Consider the following 23,718-nt stretch of genomic DNA (forward strand, 5'->3'; position numbering starts at 1 on the left):
ACAAGCTCAAGATCCTAGAACGACACGCCCTGCGTATTGCATATCGTATAAAGCTACCCAGCCCTACTCAAGATCTGTATGATCGCATCTCCTTTCCTCACATCCTGTACCACATTGAAAAGCTTCGACTTTCGTACATCACCAATAGACTGGCTCAGAAACATCCCCTTTTTCTTGATATTCTACACAGTGATATTGATTATGCTCCACAACATCCTGTTCGGCACCCTCCACTCTCCCTCCTCTTTACTTTATACCGCTATTCACTCCCACCAAATCATCCAGATCAAGACATCGCAGCTGCCTTTGCCATTCATTCAGATTCGCACTACATCTTCCCATCATACGCACAAGTAATCCATCTCTTCTAACAGGGCTCATTGTGTCTCTCATCATGATCCTGAGCAGCCCCAGGATCGGAAGATAACATGCATTCGTCTAACTAACCCTTCCCTTTACTGTGTTGTGGCGTTTAGTGCACCTCACTCTCATCTCCATCTCATCACCCGTCCTAATGATTATGGCTAAAGGCCATAATGTCTACTATGGTACTTTAATAGTATATAATTTATGATCAATAAAGTTAATAGAAATTATTAAATCACTTAGACCATCCCTGCTGCCTCCTTTCCATATTAATATTCCTTCTCTTCCCGAGAAAAGGGCGTAACCCTTGTAAGGGGCTAGCATGCCTTCAGCATGCTAGCATTGTTAAAAAAAAAATGCAGTCATTAGGAGAGAATAAACAAACAGAAGTATTCTGATGTTATGGGGAGTATTAACCTATAAACTACGGGATATTTTGATTTCAAAATACCCTTATTCTTGTCTTAACTACGGATTTTTCGATTTCGAAATGGTACTACAATAACTTTTGTAACACGTTTTGTTTCACGTGTCTTCGATAAATAGGAGTGAAGAAATGGACTTCTTTGAAAACCATTACGAAAACGCTTTAAATGTAGTTTAAAGGTTAAAGGTAAATTACCTCCGTAGTTTAAAGGTTAAGGGTTTTCACTAGCGAAATTAAACTACAGCAAATTTTAGAGTTTTCTATGTAATATCTTCAGAACAAATAAAAATATTGGAAAAGCAGAAATGTGTGCCGTAGTGATCTTTACATTGGTATTATAGAGTAAAATGAATGAAAAAGGGATTTAATTTAAGATTAGAAACAGCGCTGTTTCCTTCTATACTGTTTCCTTCTATATTATTATTATTATTATTATTATTATTATTATTATTATTATTATTATTATTATTACTATTATTATTATTATTATTTTGGTAACCTATTCACCTTCCTTTTTCCTCCCTGTATTCCACTACAGTATATTTTTGCGATAGAGAGTTGGTGTTTTCTTAATTTAAATGATCTGGTATTATGGTTAGTCTTTTGTCAATGTCATGTGATTGCTATACTTAAATTTGATTGGTTGTTTATCCTTCCGATGAAGGAGCTTTGAAATTAAGTGATTGGGCCCGTCACTTGTTCTCTTCGCTAGGTATGTGTTACACCATATGTAAAATTGTGTATAGTATATTTTATTTTGTGAATTTAAAGTTATTCTGGGTTTTTCCGTGAGTATATATATATATATATATATATATAAACATGTAGATAGAAAATCGATAAATATCCTAATTGAACCATCAATTCAAATATTGGTATTGAATTTCTATAATATAAATGTGTGTATTTCAAATATGGTTTATGCTGAATATGTCTTGTGAGAAGACAGGAGCCATCTTGGACTTTTACTTCATGCAACATGTGCCTGATAAATTTTTCAGTAATTATAAATTTCTTGTGGTTTTTGCATGAATCGAAATTGTTTAAATCTACTAGTAGTTGAAAATATTTTTCAAAATCGGACAAAGTTTTACGAACTTTACAAATTCGTTGTTAGATTCAACATTACGTTTATTTTTTTTAACAATAATAATAAAATTTGTTAATGTTATCGGAATTCTTTTGTGTTGTTTATCAAGTAGAGTTATGTTCCTGCAACCTTTGAAGACTTATTATTATTTGTTGAACTTTAGCATACCATTCTCTTGCAGTAGCTTACATTTTTACGTGCGTTAAGCGGCGTTGTAAACCACATATCTGGCCCGGGAAACTCTTCTCGGAGGGGCTACTTGTTTGAGTAGAGGGAAGGGAACGTGAAACTTTCTTTCCTGATTTTCAAAGATTTAGTTTTTCTGGGAAGGGACGGTAATGGCAACATTACCCACCTTGGCCGTTACAAAAGAAGAGAACAAGTCCTTTATTTTTTTTATGGTATGTTTTTAAAAGTTTAAAGTCAGTTATAGTCTTCATTGGTAATATAAAGCAGGCGGGATTGAACCCAATTCTTGGCACATGTTAGTCAATATCCTTACTTACTTGTTTATATTCATCATGGCTTTTGGTGGTGATAGTTCCTTTTTTATGGATGAGATACCACTTTTTAAGGAAAATGAAAATGTAGAACACGTAGAACAAAGAAAGGTCGAATCAATATTTTTAAAAGAAATTGTTACAATGAACCCAATTGACCAAAGACAGGTCGTAGAAACGTTATCAGAAGGAGAAGCAAAATCACTACTCTATAGATTCCTTGCAGATAAAACAGCTGACCCACAGTCGTCTGTTGACCTTGATAAGCAGGAGGTAGCTAACGTAGTACCTGTGAGTAATACAAGCACGGTGCCTGTTGTGCCAAGTGTTCATTCACCTTTTGCTGGCTCGTTAGTTGATAAGAATGTGCAAGGTCAGCAATGTAACTTGACTTCTTCTTCGAATGCTTGTTTTTCAAAACTAGAACAGAATTCCGCAGCTTTGGTACTTCGATCTTTCTTTGATAATTTACCAAGTTGTGACGGATCTAACCCTATAGTATTATATGAATTTGTTAAACAAATAGATGAGTTTTATAATGTAGACCGTTTTCCTTTCCCGGCATTACTGTATTCTTTAAGAGGAAAAGTATCAGGTCCTTTAAAAAATGTATTACTGGAATTGCCTAGTCAGCTTCGTACCTGGGAGCTCACGCGAGATTATGTTTTTCATAATTTATTATCGGAATGTGCTATACAATCTATAGTTGTTGATTATATGTATAAGCCCCAAGGCCAGGCAGAGAACTTGAAAGACTTTGTTAAACGTTTAGTCACAGTCGATCGCTTGCTTAAATTAAATTGTGGTGATGAGAGATTAATAAGTTTCATTACCAGTGGCGTTCTGCCTAGAATTAAAGGGAGGTTATTTTATAATCAGAAACCTAAAACTATGAGTGAATTACACCGACTGGTTAACGATTACACCTTTCATGAACTCTATTCTAAACAATTTGATTTTAAGGTGCGCTCTCAAGTAGGGTTGCCAGTTGTGAATAAAAACTTTACAAATAAACAAAAACAAAAAACTGTTGCGTGCTTTCTTTGTGGCGGTCCGCATTTAAAACGGAACTGTAGTTTAAATAAAAATTCGTCTTCATCTATGTCGTTTGTTGGAAATAATGAAAAGAAAGTGTGCTCTGTAGAAGATAGTGGGGGCGTTGCCTTGGTGAACCTTAAAGTTGGGGATTTTTCAGTCGTCTCTGCCTTAGATTGTGGGTGCACGGCTAATTTAATTAGTTTGGACCTTTTTAATAAAGTTAAGAACTTAGATGAAGTCCGTGTTAATTATAAAGACTGTTTTCGTGGAAAAACTATTAACAGAGAAGCATTAGTGTTACGTCCTTCAGTGTTGCTACCCTTGGTTATAGATGGATATAAGTTTCAGTGCAAGTTTTATGTGATGAAAAATCTTGAATATCCAATTCTTTTGGGACTCGATTGTTTTCGTCGAGAGGGATTATGTATTGACTTTGATAAAAACACGTTATATTGGACCAAGTCAAAAATAGAAGTTCCCTTAGTAAAATCTTCTCCCCCCTCCCCTCTTACTTATAACAAAAGGAAGTCTGTTGCTGGTTTTTATCCTTCCAGGGAGGGGAGTGTGAGCGAAGCTGCCGCCAAACTTTTCTTGGGAGATTCTTCGCCTCATTCCCGTAGGCCCTGGACTTGTAAGAGAAATTTTGACAACGGAAGTAAACATCCTAGTAGGGAAGATTTGGATGCGACCAGGGCACCGCAGATAAGGAGCCGTAAGCCTTCTAAGCCGACCAGGAGCGACACAGTGGGACTACATGGTTACAGGTATTCTTGCAGCGAAAATTTTTCTTCCAGGACATTTCATTTGCCTTCATCAAATTTAAAAAGAAAAACAAATGTTACTTCGGACTATAATTTTCAAAATAATATTTCAATGTTAGAAAATGAGCCCGTACCTGGGCCTTCTTCGCGACCTGATACTTGTAACGTAAATGACGAAAACGTCGGTGAGAAACGTGTAAATTGTGATGTTAATAATGTCAATTATGATAATGAAATAGGGGGCGATCCATTGTTATGTATGTTACAGTCAGGTGATGAGAGTAAGTGGGATATTACTGTAGAAGAGAGAAAGAAAATTATAGATGGTATAGATAAAAAGTTGTTGGAACAAGACAAGAGTTTAGGGGCTTATGTAGATAGGTTATTGAGTAAATATGATAATGTGATCACTCATCGTATAGGCTGCATTAGTGATTTTGTATACCATATCCAAAGAAAATCAGATGAAGTGATACGTGAGAGACAGTACCCTTTTTCGAGAACTCAGCAGAAGGAATTATCCCATATTATTGAACAATTATTGGAAAATAATGTTATTCGTCCTTCACTCTCTGAGTTTAGATCTCCCTGTTTTCTTGTTAAGAATAGGGATTCATCTTCCAGGCTAGTAGTAAATTTCGCTCGGGTGAACAATATCATTTGTGGAGATGGGGTCCCGTGTCCGAACCTCGACGAGTGTATTAGTTCGCTTTCTGATGCAAAAATTATGTCAATATTCGATGCCCGTCGAGCTTTCTTCCAGGTCCAGCTGTCCCCTGAGAGTAGACAGCTCACCGCCTTCGCTGTACAAGACAAATTATATGAATACGGGCGTGTACCGATGGGAATCTGCATTGGGACACAGGCCTTAATGAGGGCTCTTAATGATATATTGGGAGACTTGAGGGGAAAGGGAGTTGAATTCTACGCGGACGACATTGTCGTATATGGACGTTCTATTGAGGAACACAATTCCATGCTGGAACAAGTTCTCTCTCGTTTTTCGAACAGAGGCCTCACTCTGTCCCCCGACAAATGTAAGATATTGAGGACAAAAATTGAATTTTTGGGCTTCTTGATCGAGGACGGTGAGATTAAGATGTTACCCGAAAGGCTACAGGCAATTAGGGATATTAAACCCCCTCAAAACCGACGTGGCCTTGTGAAGATTTTGAGCTTTTTAAACTTCTATTCTCGTTTTTGTAATGACTTCGCGGGCCTTATCGAACCCTTATCGAAAATGCGTTCTCCACGTGAGAAATTTGTTTGGGGTCCCAGAGAGGACTCTTGTTTGGAGCAAATAAAGCGAGCTTTTGAAGAACAGATTATTTTGTCCATCCCCAATTTAAATAAAAGATTTTATTTGCATGTAGATTCGACGTTGAGATCTCAAGCCGCAATTTTGTCTCAGAAAACGGACGAGGGCTTGTTGAAACCAGTTTGGTTTTTCAGTAAGACTTTAAAACCCGCTGATTTTAATAGAACAATATATCAATTGGAATTACTTGCTATATATAATGCGGTGATGCGGTTTCGTTCATTCTTGAGTAACGAATTTACTATATTTACAGATAATAATGCTCTCGTACACATGTTACGTAATCCGAAGAATTTAGGTCGTTATGGTAATATAGTACAGAATTTATTTGAATTTAAATTCAAAATTGTGCACATTTCGAGTGCGAAGAATTTTCAAGTGGATTTTTTGACGCGGATTTATGAAATTAATCCCACGGATGTAGACGTTGATCCTTGTTCCATTAATTCCGCGGAGAATTGTATGTTTAGTCTATGGAGTTTACCATTGTCACATACAGATATTGTACAACATCAACGAACAGAAGCTGATACTAAAGATATTTATCGGGAGGTGGTTGAACATGGTGGGGAATACCAAGATTATAAGATTGTGAAGGATATCTTGTATCAACATACTAAGGCGAAATATTCACCTTATAAGGTTTTGGTTCCCCGTTTACTTGTCCCTATGTTATTAAGTTATTATCATTCGATGTTACCGAATGGGGCTCACCTTGGGATTTTGAAGAGTTACAAGAAAATTTCCAAGTATTTTACTTGGAAGAACATGTTCGACGAAGTTCGAGAGTATGTGAGAGGGTGCCATGAGTGCCAACTCTCGAAGGCCCGAAATTATCTTCCTCAAGGGCAGTTGATCTCAGAATATTGTTCTGAGGTGAATGGCCATAACTACGTAGATCTGGCTGGGCCTCTCCCGTGTAGTTATGGATATCGGTACATTCTACTTTGTCTCGATAATGCGTCTCGATTCCTTCATTTAGTTCCTTTACGTAATGCAACGAGTAAGCTTGTTATCAATGCCCTGAATTATATTTTTTGTCGTTTCGGATTTTGTCGTTCTCTTACGAGCGATAGGGGTCCGTGTTTTTCTTCCGTAGAATTCAAGAATTTCCTTTTTGGAAATGGAATAAAACATATTAGGAGCTCTCCTTACTTTCCTGGTGGAAATGCAGTTGAGAAATACGTGAGATTAGTAAAAACTAGCCTGAAATCCTATTTGAATGGAAAACAGGAGAAATGGGCATATTTTATAAACCAACTGCAGTTTTCTCTAAATACTGCTGAACATTCAGAGTTGAAATTTTCTCCATTTAGATTGTTTCTTGGGAGAGATCCTATTGATACCTTGATGGTTAAGTGGAAAATTTCCTCTGAAGATATTGATGGCCCTAATAATGCCACTATATGGGAGCAAGCTTTAGAAAACATGCACAAAGCTTGGGAAGAGAGACGAAGGATATATAATAAGCGTACTGTTCCTGTCACCTTTGCTGTCGGTGATCGTGTTTTGATCAAATCACAGCAAAAGTCATCCCTACAGGATAAGGTTGCAAAATCATTAGCCTTTAATTGGTGGGGTCCTGTTACTGTGATTGCTAAACCTACGGCAAATACATTAAAATGCAAAACAAACGATAATAAAATAGTCGTGACGCATACTACTTTAGCTAAGCTCTACAGAGAGCCCAGAAATGTGTGTGGTGGAACCATGTAAGGTAAATTGTTGTTTCTTGAATTGTATATTTATTGTTCATGTTCATCATCATTCATTCGCTACTAACCCTTTTCATCATCATTTCATCTCATGCTCATTACTATATTGTATTGTACATATGTGTTTTGGTTTAAAATGAAAAATATTCTGAAGATTTTTTTTTTTTTTTGGAGGGGGATGTTGTGCCGTAGTGATCTTTACATTGGTATTATAGAGTAAAATGAATGAAAAAGGGATTTAATTTAAGATTAGAAACAGCGCTGTTTCCTTCTATACTGTTTCCTTCTATATTATTATTATTATTATTATTATTATTATTATTATTATTATTATTATTATTATTACTATTATTATTATTATTATTTTGGTAACCTATTCACCTTCCTTTTTCCTCCCTGTATTCCACTACAGTATATTTTTGCGATAGAGAGTTGGTGTTTTCTTAATTTAAATGATCTGGTATTATGGTTAGTCTTTTGTCAATGTCATGTGATTGCTATACTTAAATTTGATTGGTTGTTTATCCTTCCGATGAAGGAGCTTTGAAATTAAGTGATTGGGCCCGTCACTTGTTCTCTTCGCTAGGTATGTGTTACACCATATGTAAAATTGTGTATAGTATATTTTATTTTGTGAATTTAAAGTTATTCTGGGTTTTTCCGTGAGTATATATATATATATATATAAAAACATGTAGATAGAAAATTGATAAATATCCTAATTGAACCATCAATTCAAATATTGGTATTGAATTTCTATAATATAAATGTGTGTATTTCAAATATGGTTTATGCTGAATATGTCTTGTGAGAAGACAGGAGCCATCTTGGACTTTTACTTCATGCAACATGTGCCTGATAAATTTTTCAGTAATTATAAATTTCTTGTGGTTTTTGCATGAATCGAAATTGTTTAAATCTACTAGTAGTTGAAAATATTTTTCAAAATCGGACAAAGTTTTACGAACTTTACAAATTCGTTGTTAGATTCAACATTACGTTTATTTTTTTTAACAATAATAATAAAATTTGTTAATGTTATCGGAATTCTTTTGTGTTGTTTATCAAGTAGAGTTATGTTCCTGCAACCTTTGAAGACTTATTATTATTTGTTGAACTTTAGCATACCATTCTCTTGCAGTAGCTTACATTTTTACGTGCGTTAAGCGGCGTTGTAAACCACATATCTGGCCCGGGAAACTCTTCTCGGAGGGGCTACTTGTTTGAGTAGAGGGAAGGGAACGTGAAACTTTCTTTCCTGATTTTCAAAGATTTAGTTTTTCTGGGAAGGGACGGTAATGGCAACATTACCCACCTTGGCCGTTACAAATGTAGTGAACTAGACAATATGATTTTGCATGTGATACCTTTATTACAACTCATCTATCTGCTTTCGATTTGCAACTGTAGATAGATTTAGCATTTTTTGCAGGTTCTGTAAAAAGCGGCATACCAAAAGCAGATAGGTGAAGGCAAGATTTTATTGTCTAGTTCACTACGTTTCTGTTTTTCGAATATGTTTATTTGTTTTGAAGATATTACAGAAAAACTCTAAAATTAGCGGTAGTTTAATTTCGCTATAGTAAAGACCCTTAAGGCTTGATCTTGGCTCCTAAGACGGTTTTCATGCAAGAATTAGATTTTTTTTATTCAAGGAGCAGTAAATATTTTCAGCGAATTATCTTTTATCACTTAATGACTTCATGCATGAAGAGTTGAGTTAATTTTGAGTTTAACGTTCCTTTCAGCAGCGAGGCTATATAAGACGGGACCTAATGATTGACGTGGAATCCGAACCACATTAGCTCCCGCCGGGAATCGAACCTAGGTCTCCCACGCCAAAGGCGCGTACGCTAGCCGATTAACCACGAAGGAGCTCGTCATGCATGAAAAGGTGAAAACTTTTATTCAGTAAGGCTAATTCATTAATCTTTATTCACTGCATGCTGATTAGCTAGTTAAAAAGTAATTTAGCTAATAGCCATACTTTTGACTCATTTTGCATTCGTAATTGCTAATTTCTTGTTATTTGCTTTCATCTCTAGTAGAATCTCTTCTTGAAACAAATCTTCCGTTGGTCATTCTTCTAGCAGAAGTACTTACAAGAGATTAGTAATTCATATTATCACCTCGCAATGCATTTCACATATCTTTCTTATATAATTCTCGTTCAAGTGTTACGATATCCTGGCAGATCTGCATTCCGGAAATTTCAGCTGTCTCGTATCCAATTTCGACTTGTAGTTAATTTGCGTGTGAGTGCTCCGACTGTAGGTTTGCTTATGAATATGAGTTGGTAATGCAGGTATGATCAATAGTGTCACCATAATAGGGCTACCAGTTTATTTATTTTTACCAATTACCCCCCAGTTATGATACTTTTTTCCTTTCCCGTTTAGTTATAGGTAAAACACTTAAAATATATACTTTTCTCTGAATGCTGAAAAATTTTCAGCTCCAAGAAGTAGAAGAAAAATTACATAGCTGTTACAATCTTTGCTTATTTTGGATTTTCAGTTTATTCTAATCCCTTGTCATTTTTGTTTCTCCTCTTCTGTGTGACTTAGTCTGCAAATCACAGCTTGATATAGTCATTTGTTCTATTCTACAGGATGCATGTAGTGTTATCAGTTTAGCTATTTTATAAATAACCTAGCTGGAATACCCATTCTTCGCACGGGTCAGATAAAGTATCTTCGTAAACAAACTGAACAACGAAAAAAAAATATCGGACATTTTTTTACTACTTTTACATATCCAGGTAAACGCCCCCTAAGACACCGTGGTTTGAATAAAAAAAACGCCTCTGACCCCCAGCCGGTGGGGGCTGTATTTGGAAGTCAACGCCTGTGGGAATATTACCATTCATTTCATCGACCGCGAAAACTATGGATTTGATACTAATATCGGTCATTTTGGATTATTTTTACAAGTCTCGGTATCCCTTCGGTGACCCTCCTAGTTCGAATTTTAAAAGTAACGTTTTGTCTTGGTCTGGGGCCTGGACCAAGGTACCCGTGACCAAAAGTTGGTAACTCTCGGTTCACTCGTTTGGTCCTCAGGCCTCACACAGACAGACACACACACAAACAAAATCTTTATTTTATTTACATTAGATTAGATTTAGTCATTTTCTATTTAGCCAGGAAAATGTAGTTTATCTATTAATTATTATTATTCTGGCCAATTACTTATTCGAACTTGCCAATGTCTAGCAATTTATACTAAGCGGTAGTTGGATACCTTTCAGAAGATTTTTTAAAATAAAATTACGAATATAAATAGTATGAAATATGATGTGCTATTTTGCTATTCCTCTGCTTGTACTAGGGCTTTCATTACAACACAAGAGTCTACCCTACTCATCTTATTTATTATTCACGTTACTTGCATGGTTTCAAGTAAATTTGAATTCTGGAAATTCCTCTTTCCCGTAGGTAATTTTAACGCACAATTAATTTGTGAACAATAATTTTGAGCGAGAATGGTCTATTTTAGTGTTATCCTAGAACAATAGTTCCACCGATATGTAGTCAATATTACCGCAGAGGTAGGAAGTAAAGAAAGGAATTCAAGTGATGTGTAGCACGTAGTTAATGATACAAGCAAAGCATATTTTTAAGGAAAAAACTAAAGTTATTTAAAGTGAGAGTTAAGACTCAGGATAACAGAAAAAGTACTACAGTATATTCTAGTTATATAGTGAAACAATCAAACATTTTGCTTGCTTTATTATTACATTATGTTACTAATAAATTTTGCAGTAACTTTATAAGAACTTAACTATTTTTAACCAAATTCCGTGCGTCATTTACAGTAGCTGTTTTTTGAAGAATTTTGATGGAAACAGTATATGCGTATAGTCAATAGATCTACACAAGTATATAACGTTAGTACTAATAGAATAACATTTCGTTGCTTGTGTATTAACAAAATATGCTTACTATTTGTGTCGGAATATTAAATACCTAAAGATGATACTAATGGAAGTTCATTGACACTACAGTGGACAGAAGAGAGAAGGAACTTGAATGTATTACTTGAAATACAACATGTGCAGATTACTATGATCATGTCATCTTGAAATCTTTCAGTTTTACGTCATACGGATATCCCGGTTAGGTTAAAAGAGACAGTGATGATGAGATATTAATACAATGGAAGAATGAATAAAGTGGGAGAAAACGGGAAAACCCCGAGAAAATCCAAGAAGACGGTGTTTGTCCAACACAAAGTCCACTTGGCGCGAGCAGGGATCAAACTAGGAACCCATATGCACCAGAGATGAACACTTTACCACTAAATCATCTTGCCCCCTATAATCATATCATGTTCCTGAAGAAAGCAGTGAGAAACATGTTGAAATTATGTCATAAAAATCATTTTACGAAAATCTTCTATTATTAAATTTGAAAATATGGTAACTTTACACAGATATATATCTAACATTTCCGCAAGAGTTGGGAATAAAGAAAGTAATTCAAGAAACATGTAATAGCTCTACTCAATGATAAAAGTGTAGCAAACTGTAAATATTCTAAGATAATTAAGAAAATATTTCATTTGAGAATATTAAGATTATCGGCTTAAAATATCTTAGTAGAATGTACAAAATATTTTCATTCCTTTATTACTAAATTCTGTAAGCTATAAATTTTGCTCTATTCAGTGCATTACTTAGGTACCTTCTGAAACTTACTGTAGATAAAACTGTTTTTAGTGTGTGGTGACCTAGGAAAGGTTCAAAATGTTTTTCCTTGATCATTACCACTAAATTCTGAAACTATATGTAGTAATTAGAAGAGCAAGTAAATCTATATTTAGTATTTGAAATAGCCATTATTTTTTATTTGTTACTTCATATTCAAAGTAAAGCTACATTTACTATGAAATAATAGGTAAAGCCATATTTACTACTTAGAATAGCAAGTACAGCCATATTTATTACGTGAAGCAGCGAGTAAAATTTAAATCCCTAATTGAAATAGTAGAGTTAAATTTAGTATTTGAAATACCGAGTAAAACTATAATTACTAATTGAAATAGTAAGTAATGATATGTTTAATACTTGAAATAACTGTTAAAGGTATATTTACTATTTGATATAGCAAGTAAAGCTATATTTCTTACTTGAAATAGTGAGTTAAATTATAATTAGTATTTGAAGTAATAGATAAAGTTAAATTTAGTACTAGCAATTATCGTGTAAAACTATAATTAGTAATTGAAAAGTAAGTAATGCTATATATAATACTTGAAATAACCAGTAAAGTTATATTTACTACTTGATATAGCAAGTGAAGCTACATTTGTTACTTGAAATAGCAAGTAAAGCCATATTTACTACAAAGCTATATTTCTTACTTGAAATAGTGAGTAAAATAATAATTACTAATTAAAATAATACGTAAAGTTAAGTACTTTAAGTAGTGAGTAAAACTATAATTAGTAATTGAAATAGTAAGTAAACCTAAATTTAGTATTTGAAATGGCAAGAAACCCTTGAAAATGTAAGTAAAGCAATATTTAGTACTTGTAATAGAAAGTAAATCTATATTCAGTATTTAAAATACCAAGGAAAGCTGTATTTAACATTTCAAATAGCAATATCACCACATCTCTGTTATTACAGTTCTATTTGTTCGCGACCAAACATCACTAAATCTCCATACACCTTTGGTTATATATGATTTTACTAACGTATAATAAACGTGAGTGTACTACTTGGGAGGTAAGAATCCTCAGAGATGCGCTTGAAATGAACCTCAAGTTTCCAGTTAAAACTATGTTGTTTTTAGATAGTAAGTAAAATGTGTTACAGCATTAAAATAGATATTATAAATAAATTTTTCTCTTTCCTTGTATTTAATGGGAAATATATGTCGTGAAGAAAGGAAAAACAATCCGATCGCAATATATGTTTTAACCATTCCCAAACAGTAAAATGTTATCGAAGTATCAACGGAAAATGTCCGGAAGTAAGAGGAAATGGATCTAATGCGAATTCCTGTGAACGAAAGGCGTCCTCCTAAGTAGCACAGAAAACACTATAAATGTTAGTCTTTTTTCAAATGTTAGCTTTAATGGTACGGTGAGATAATAATATTTTTTCAGTCTACAAGAAAGTAAATGTTGACTACATTGCAATGTCATACCGCATTCTTTTCTAATTTGTGGGGGCTCAGTGGTAGAGTGTTCACCTCTGGTGTTTGGGGTCCTTTGTTCGATCCCAGCTCGCGCCGTGTGGACTTTGTGATGGACAAACACCGTGCTCGTGGGTTTTCTAGGGGTTCTTCCGTTGTCTCCCACTTTCTTCATTCCACCATTTCATTCATTTCTCATCAACACCGTCTCCTTTAGCCTAATCGGTATAACTGTGGGACGTAAAACTCAAAGATTTCATTTCATTTTTTTCTAATTTGAATTTGTTCAAGATTATTTCAAGTATTGACGTCTGTTTGAAAAAGAATCATATGCAATTGACAAAAAATGAGTTTTTGTTCATGCCGGGGCTTGGAAAATAAGACCAAATATATTTTGGGAGATCTTTCTGTCTTTATAATTGCTGTTAACGATGGAAGTTTTTTTTTAATTTCTAAACATTTTTAAAAATATGGCGATGTTAAGAAACTTACCTAGGTGACTCAGGAAAAAAAATATGAGGATGTTAGGTTAGAGGATGTCAAAATATTAATTGATATTACAGACGTACCGTATCGTAAGTGCAATTTAATCTATTGTGGTGTACGTAATGTAAAATAAATTAGGAGCCCAAGGAAAGCTGCAACTTTTTAACTCTTCTTGGAAGCATTTCTATATTATATAATCTATACAGTGTATAATTATCATCATGTAAAGACTTCACCAATGTTAGCAGACTGAAAAATCATTAGTAACCTACATAACTAACAGTGATATTAACTATTCTGAAATTAAAATTTAGCACAATTGAAGTCGAGTGAAATCGGTAGAACAGTCAAGGGTTTTACCATAATAAAAAGACTAATTCGGATGGAGACTGACTATTCTAACACATGTTTTTCACACTGCAACAAGAAACTTTATCTTGCAGTTTATTCAGAGACCCTATTTACAGAGTTATGGGCGTGCAAAAATTGTCAGTCAAATATATTATAATCTCGGTGACTTTTGCTTGCCAGTAGCTCTGGAATTATACGTCACTAGTAATTGAAGCTAAACGTTTACACTGTCTACCTTTCGATAAGAGACATTTTTCAGTTTCCTTCCTAATGCTTTCTAGATATATTTTTGGCTGACATAACTTTTCGTGCACTTGTAGCTTCACACGTTTGCCTCTCTGAACAAAAGTGAGATAAATTTCATTTTTTATTTTGATTATAGGAACACATGTGCAAAGAGTGTCCATTTTCTTACAGAAAACCTTTAGTAGATATCAAACTCCTCACGATTAAAAGAGAACAGGTTTGTATGTTAACAAGTCAATCTCAAGTGGAAATCAGCTTTTACTAATTTGAGTACTATAAATGTAGGAATCTCCCTGCTGGCCTGGTGGCTAGCACACGTACCTTTGATTCACGCGGTCCGGAGATCGATTCCTGATAGGAGAGTATATAAATTCAATTTCACAATCATTCACTTTTATTAATCGGACGTCTTCTTTAGGTTATAGAACATAATCATGGGACTTTAAACTAAAAAAAAAAGTAATTTTGTTTTGCTAAATATAGAGGTGATGTCCATTTTCTGTAAAATTTTATTTTTGATTACTTTAACCAACTAATGTTTACTACATATATTACACAAAATTGGTATTCCCACGATGTCCCCAAATTGGACACGACATAAATATAGCAATTTGATACCATATGATATACATACTATATGGTACTAAATACTGCAAGTTTGCAACATGACACCCACCTTACCTGCCATTTTAGATCCGACACATTAGATTCAACATTAATCAATCAAATCATTCAAATAGGAAAAGAACATGATATATCAAACACATCCACTTGAAACCGTGGTTTGAAGCCCTGTTTTCAAACCGATATAGTAGAGCGTGTATTATGTACCTACACCGTTAGGCCTGATTTCTCAATTTCAGTATATTACGAGAAGAACAGTATATTTACTCCATAGGAGAGAGGCTATGCAAACTATAAGATACTAGAGACATAACAATGGCCACTATATTAATGAAAAATTCCATTTCAAATACTAAATTACTATCTGCTACATGGATTAGTTGTATCTAAATACACGTAAACAGTGAACACTAGCAGTAATATTTACTATGAGTTCAAATAAACCACAGTGAAATGGTTAATTACACTATATTGTTTTGAAGTAGAAGACATTGTGTGGACATTACTTGAAACCTTTGCGAGCTGAGAAGTATTTGTTTCTTTAGCTAGCAAAAGGGAGAAAAATCAGTTCATATTTCCATAGTTCATAACGATGGTCGATGTTTTTGTATACATTAGCAGGGAAAGCAATCTGGTTGCAAGCAAGATCGAGACTAAATTTGTTGGAGACTTTATTGAAAATTCGGAATTATCGAGAAAAGTGCGAAAATGTTTAAAAGAAATAAACGTACATTTTGGCATACATTCTGGATTATTTTGTTATCTTTTGGAAACTGGGTAAAAACTAGTTCAGTTTCACAGATGTTATAAATAGAGGATCTGCCCATATGTACCTTCATCCTATTAAATCGGTGAAGCCAAAAAACAACCGAGCATCGGCACGTCTGATTGGCTACTCTCGTTTCTTCCATCGTCTGATTGGCTACTTTCGTTTGCGCCATGATTGTTGGCTCAAAACATTACGATCCTATTGGGTGGAGTGGGCAGACTAGGGGTGGCGAAACTGTGACGTATCGCTTCAAGATTTTGATGTAAGGGTAGATCCTCTATTTTATAAGATCCTTGTTCAGTTTATATCTCTGCAGAGCGGCTTGACACCTTGCGAGTGAAATTGGCATTACGCTAGCCAGAGCGCCGTGCTTGAAAGTAACAATAGTGTTGCATATGGCAATACCAGGTAGGTGGTTAAGTTTATTTTCATTGAAAACCTGCATTAACATCTTCTAAATTATTTAAATTAAATACATAAATGTGATTTCGGTTGTTTAATGAGAAATTATATTAGTGAAAATTAAGGTCACAGTGGGACTATTGTGGGATGACTTTGATGCATCACATAGTATTACTCACAAGACGGTAAATTGATATAATACCCGAAGAGTTGTCATAAGGAAGGTGCATCGAAATCTTCTCTGAAAAAAAAATGAAGTGCATTTGCTAACTTCCCGATATCTAACCTTTGAGGAAAAGCAGTGTTCCAGAACAGGTAACACATATCAAATTATACGGGACCGAATTAGCTAGTGCTGGATTTTCAAATTGATGATTTTAAATTCCAAATTTTAACTTTTGCTGAAGTGAAATCTAAAGTCATGGTTTTTGAGTAAAGTGTAATCACTGCTAATTTCAGATGTTCGTCAATCGGAGTAAACTTAGGTTCTCTTTACTCCAATCTTTCTGATCTGTTTATGAATAACAATGGTAACCTTAACATGTAGCTAGAGTCTCCCAATATTGAGATCATGTAGTAGGTCTCCTCGTCAGCACTGTTACTCATTCTGGCTTTCAAATGGTACCACTTGCATGCTCATACCATATACCAGAAGCGGGAAAAATGATGTCAAAGGGAAAATTTCGGAGGGAAAAATTTTTTCTCGCAGGAAAAATTTTTTCTCGCACTTTGGCCCCCCCTGGCCCCCCCTGTGTGAACGTAGCCATCTAAAAAAACTGATAAATAGTACTTGGTATACTGAATGTGTGTGCCAAATTTCAAGTTTCTATCTTGAATACTAAGGGAGGGAGAAATGTTATCAAGAATTCCCACAATGCCCCAAATTACTAGAAAACCCTATGATCTCAGGGAAAAAAATTCCTGAGACATCTCTAATTACCCTAGGGTCATGTGTCGCCCATATTCTCTTCTAAATAAAACTGCCTTTCAGGCGGTACCATTTACATGTCTCCATCATGTATCTAAGGCGGGAAATTCCCAAAAAAGGGATTTTTTGGTCTAAATTTCCCTTTTTTCAACTTTTAGCCCCTCTGGACCCCCCTGTTTTAGAAATCTGAAAAAAATCTGTTAAATACTACTCGGTGGACTGAATGTTTGTGCACAATTTCAATCTTCTAGGTGGAAAAGTATGCTCGCCAATATATATATATATATATATATATATATATATATATATATATATATATACCGACCATGTCCCATTTTTCCCTATATAGAAGTATATTTTTTAAAAATTCCCTGAGACATCCCTAATTAAGCTAGAATAATGATTCGACCGTCATTCTCTTCAGAATAGAACTGCCTTTCAGGCGGTATGACTCACGTGTCCCCATCATGTATGTGAGGCGGGAAAATTTTGAAAAACGGGATTTTTGGGGTAAAAATATCCCTTTTTTCAACTTTTTGCCGCTCTGGTTCCCCCCTGTTTCAACTCACAAATCTGAAAAAAATCTGGTAAATACTACGCGGTGGACTGAATGTTTGTGCAAAATTTCAATCTTCTACGTGCAAAAATAAGCCCGCCAAAAAATATTGAACATAGGCTTAGTAAATGAAAAAATAAATTTTAGACTTATGACGTCATCACCTCCTATGTCTGGACGCAGGAAGGTCTGAAATCATACGTAATGTCTTCTACAATGCCTCTGGACTTGAAAAACAACAACAACAACAACAAAAAAAAAAAAAAAAACGGACGAAAAAGCTCAAATAGAAGAGAAATAACGCAATGTATCATGAAAAACGCGTATGGTACAAAATGTACCATAGGATCCCCAAAGGGTTTTAATGCATGCATACCATGGCGTGAATGTGTATGTTCAGTTAGGTAATTGGTGAAAATGGGAATGTGATCATTATACAGTGTTGTCCTTCATCGTTATCGAAGTGATTCAATTTCATTTTTATAACCATTATGTTCAATATGTTGTGTATATGGTCAGCGGCTCAGATATGTAATAAGGGAGCACATGGTGCCAATAATAAATATGTACGGTATGCAATTCAGTAACTTAATGATGGAAAAAATATCTATGCATGCTGTACTGGAATATTATACGTATTCCATTGAAGGAATGCTATACGTTAATTCCCAAAAGAAGTGGAATGCCTCCATTCTGACATTAAATGCGTATCCAGTGGGGAAAGCTCAGGAGGACAATGGAAGTCCGGGAGCTAGATACTGCCAGAAGCTATAATCAACCAGTAATCCTGTTTCATTTTCTATATGTATTATAAGTAGATTAGTTATTCATACCACTTTTACTATAGTCACCAATTACAGTGAATGTTAGGTTAAGTCAGTATATCTTGTGTTTATGCATGTGTTTATATCTATGTGATACTAACAGAGTATGCATATGAATTGACCAATGAGAGCCTATTAACGCAACTGCTAACAAATAACTGTGTTGAATTGATATTATAGAAGTTCTTTAAATATACTATATGAACATTTTGTTAATCTGATTATTCAGAAGCTTCTAACATTCACTGAAAGTCATATGAAAGATTCTTTTTGTCAGCGGACGTACCATGTCCAAGATGCTAACTTGTAATTTCAAAATAACAAAACAAATAATAATTAAAATTTATCTTGAAAATAAGTTAAAGGTCTCTCTTATAATTTTGTAGGTTTTAGTTCATCTGGTTAATTAATATACAATGGAATTTAAATTTTACGTACTACTGAAATGCCATGAAATTTTGTTGTGTTTAATGAGGAAAGCGATGATTCAGTTGATGAGGGAGTTCTGTCCCTGACAAGAACTTTGGACAGCGTTTAGTATTTTTTTTTTCAATTTCGGTAAATTTCGACTAAATGAACATAAAAATTCACCTTGCGCTATAGTTGTTTCTGTTGTTTTGTTATTGTTGGATTGTTGTGTGTTTATATTCGAGTTCATTAGTGGCGTTTTGCGTTCTCTTGTGTCTTCCCTGATTCTAAATGGACTAGTCCTGTTCTCTGATAGGCATCCATGTTGCGAATATTATTTGTAAGAATTCGGCAATACCTCCAAAGGCTGATACGTGTATTATAGATCCGCGAAGAAAATGGTCTTTGACGTTATATCTGTTCGGTACAAATTTTAAATCATACACAATTCTGTTTCGGATTAAAATGTTCAAGTGATCATTCAATATATGTTCTTAAGAAATAAATATCTGTTTCATATTAGAAAACTAAACTGGTCCAGGGAACAATGTTCCATTCTTTTACATTAGAGAAATTCAATGATTCTTTAAAACATCACACTTTAAAACCACAACTACTAACATATAGGTGCTCGACTATATATGGTATATATAAAGCTGGGCGTAAACTTAGAATAGCAATGATAATAGCAAAACAAATATCATCGTTTATTCCGGTTGTTATGACAAGAGGAGACCAGTGATACTAATAATTTAATATTTCCATTGTTTACAATAGCTTCCATTGCTGAGTTTAAAATAAATATATAATATACTAATTATATTTAGTGGATCGTTTACACACTATTATTGCTGTTAGAAATGCGCTTGTGCATTAGTTTTCATTATTAATTATTTTCAATTCTTGTGTATTACATTTACATGTTATGCGATAACATTAGGGTCCGAGTGTTGTAGTCAATATGGCGTCTAACAACCAAATGAGTTGCCCAGTCCAATTCCCGGTGCGGTCCAGTTTCCATATCTGGTTCAATCTCCATTCTACTGAGGATAAGGATTTCTACTAGTATTAGTAATGTAGAATTCCGTTTAATTCTTCTTCCGCAATCGATTTCTTTTAATCCATTACTAACAATGGTTCGTTCCTCTGGATCGAATCTTTTGGTTCCGACAAGGTGTATGATTTCGACATCCTTGGCTTTCCAATTTGATTCCTCCAATGTTTCGTTTCTCTTCTGGATGGAAACCTTTGGTTCCAATGAACTGAATATTTCCAAGTTCCTATATGATCCTTCGACATGAAAATTCCTTTCGGACAAACTAGCCAAACCAATCTTGACAACTCGACCGAAACCACTAACTGAACCATCAGCTTTACTGAGTGACTCCGCCAAACTCAATCCGGTTCCTTTGAGAGATTTGAACCCTTCATCTCACTGACGGATTCATTCTTTTGGAATGAATCGTTCCGGAACTACTCATCACTAATCTCTATAAAATGTGTTCTTGGAAAAATCTGAGGAGTTAAAATGGTTGCAGCGTGATGTTAATTATATTACCTCCTGTCTGTGTCGAAGTCAGTTACCTTCTGTGTATGCCCAAGTCTATTACCTCCTATTTGTGTCCAATTCTGTTACCTTGTGTCCAAGTCTAGTAAGTATGAAGTCTTACATTTACCCGGCCTTCCATGGCCTTTACATGAATAAACTGGATATAGTGTCATTTAAAAAGAAACTGGCCTCTTATCTCGCTTTGAAAAGTCCTGCATTTTAACCTACAATCATAATAAAATCAAACAAATGAGAAAATTCTTTGATCAATTGAAATCTTTATTTATATCCAAAGTATTAGCATGTCCTACGACGGCTGACAAAATATAACCTTTTAAAGAGCAAGATGGGTAGGCAAGACTCTTTTAAACAAGACTGTACATAACTAACTTCATCTTGAACTGGTAGAACAAGGTTTATTATCTCCTTCTATCATTTAGAGATGGGCACAAAGTTCCGGTTCCGTGAGAAACCGGTTCTTAGAGATCCACTTTTCAGAACGGTTCCAGACCTGGATCCGAAAAACCCGGTTCCGAAATCTTATCTTAGGACCCGGTTTCAGACCTGGATCCGAAAACCCGGTTCCGGAACCGGATCTTGGAAACCAGTTTCAGACCTGGATCCGAAAAACAGGTTCCGGAACCGGATCTATTCAGAGCTGAAAACCGGTTCCGGCCATCCTTACTATCATTATCCGCATACAGACCAAGAGTCTACCAACCTCTATTAAACGAATAAAGGGATACCCGGTCACATCCTTCATTTACGTGTAGAGAACATGAAAATGTGATGCCTTACTTTTGCATTATTCATGATAACATTGACGTTATTTCGAATGAAGCTCTCGCTTTTATTTTATCTTCACTTAAATCTCGTTTCAATCTCGCCTCCCTCCAAAAAAAATTATATCCACGAACATGATCATGAACAACTCTTAATAATATACAGATAAAAAAGACAAACATTTAGGTACAAAAAGAAATTGTAATAATTCCAACGCTGACTAATGCAAAAAGCAAGTAATTATTTAAAATGTCCACTAATTCAGCGCTATTTTCTTTTTCTTCATGACCGCATTGGTAAAATAAACAACTACATAAACCGTAAACTGTCACCTACACCTGTATGAGGTTACCATCGATTAATGAAACCAAGAGTTCTCGTATTGTAAAGGCAATTTTATCAGGAACAAAGCAACTTCAATTACATAGTATGTACTGAAAACTAGCAAGTAATATAATTATAAAATATATTATTCGCATTTAAAAGGGAGTCTTATGGAAGATAAAAGGAAGTAAATGAATCCTCTCTAAAAGAAAATAATAACAAATAATGACACGATGTATGAAAGGCAATAAAATATTGTTCTTTTCAAACCGAATCCACATAATGCGATGTGTTACTCGAGTTTTCTGAGATTTTATCCATAAAAATCAGAAAATTAACCTTAAATCTTGGACTTAGTACGATCACCAATGTTTTTCTTTTTGTTATGTACTTATAGGATTATACACCTCTCAGAGGCATTGATACTAAGATTTTAAAAAGAAAGTAGATTTTTAAGTTTATGTTTTGGAGGTTCATTGTTCATTTGTGCTCCACTCGAAAATAGAAACGTTATTGCATTTGACACCAATAAATGTAAAAATAGTGACAAACAAATACAAACTTGAAGCAAACACTTACCTGATGAAAGTACGTAGGCGTTGTTGTATTCCTTGCCCACAACACAGGAATTCCTGCAGTTCCGGCTGCCATTGCCGCTGCGAAAGCGCCTGGATGTCCTCCAACTACTATGATAGCAACAATCTGTGACCTTTCAATGGTTCCATTGCACAGTCGACCGATAGAATCTGCCGATAGATCAGCCATTGGGAGCGCAATTCCTGTCAGAGTAACATTCACTTCACGTAGGTCACGATTTACAGCAGCCAAACTTTTATTCAGCATTCGTGAGAACATTGGGTATTCAGTTATATCAAATGCCGCCGCAAGCTGTAGTGTCCAGGCAGGTGCAGAACCCGGCAGCGTTAGAAATAGAACAAGAGCGAACCAAAGCCAGGCCTTGCTTTTCATCGCCCTCACTCGAAGCCACACCTGACTCAGCAGGGAGAGGACGCGACGCAAGGTCATCCTCTCCCGCACTCAGCAACCAGTGCGGTTTAGGTCTGTTGGTCGCGGTAGCCGCAACTCGTATTTACGAGGTAGAAGGAATGTTAATAGTCCTTCTGCCGATTTTATACAACAGGATACAGGGAAACCATCAGTTCCTTTAAACGATGCTACCGATGCTGTTCTGAGAGTGCTCCCCATTGCATGAACAGCATGGATACAATAGTCACTGTCGCAGAACACCCTGGAAATATAAAAAAAGTGTAAAATTAATAAACATAATGGTAACAATAACGAATCACTGTAAAACACGTAAATATAATCATTATAATTTCAGGTATCACTATAGAAGTTTAATTAAATCTTAGCGACGAACAAATAAAAGTGTTTGAGATACGAACATACAAAATCATGTAGACAATTAAAACTGATCGGAAAACAATTTTTGAAACTGAAATGAAATAAACTGAAATATTTAGTTTTACGTTCCACGATCACGTCCTTTAAGATAAAAAATCTGGATGATTAATGTTTGGTGGAATTAGAATGTGGGAGGAAGCGGGAATACTCTGACGAAACCAACGGACACGATCTTGCTCATTACACACTCGCATGGCCAGAGATTGAAGCAGGGACTCCTCACAGCAGAGGTAAGACCTCTACCACTGAGCCTTGGAATATAAAATTTCGGAAATTCTAGATAAATATTTGAGTACAATGGAAAACAGTATGAAAAATGACATAGATATAATTTAGCTGAAGAAAGTGCAATCCTCATGCGTAGTTTCCAAGAAAATTGAATAACAGACAATCTCTGATTCATGGTCAATTATAACAAGTTGAAAAAGATACCACCTATTAGAGCGAAACTGATACTACACATAAAGGGAATAAGATATCTGAATTCTCTTCATCAAAGAAGCCCCAATGTTACAGATTCATTTCATGAAATATATCAAACATTTTCCTTTCTTCATTCATTCTAGAATTCTTGTAAGTAAAGAACATCCACTCTGTGCAGCCATATCTCACATCCATTTGACGTAACACTAATTAGTTCATAGCGCTCTACGATCAAACTTCCGGCAGGCACGTAGCCAGGATT

General features: G+C 35.0%; 1 protein-coding gene across 1 annotated transcript in view; it reads right to left on the minus strand.

Annotated features, from left to right (window-relative positions):
- LOC145673167 (uncharacterized) overlaps positions 1–22,853 on the minus strand; it is a 342,278-nt gene extending 319,425 nt beyond the window's left edge. The window contains exon 1 of the mRNA XM_081742611.1: positions 22,188–22,853. Within this exon, the coding sequence (XP_081598737.1) occupies positions 22,188–22,634 (447 nt within the window). The 5' untranslated portion in view covers positions 22,635–22,853. The remainder of the gene's footprint in view (positions 1–22,187) is intronic.
- Positions 22,854–23,718: the final 865 nt, after the last annotated feature.

The sequence above is a fragment of the Thermobia domestica genome, chromosome 16 (genome assembly GCF_964235325.1).
Source record: "Thermobia domestica chromosome 16, izTheDome1.hap1.1, whole genome shotgun sequence".
Taxonomy (NCBI): domain Eukaryota; kingdom Metazoa; phylum Arthropoda; class Insecta; order Zygentoma; family Lepismatidae; genus Thermobia; species Thermobia domestica.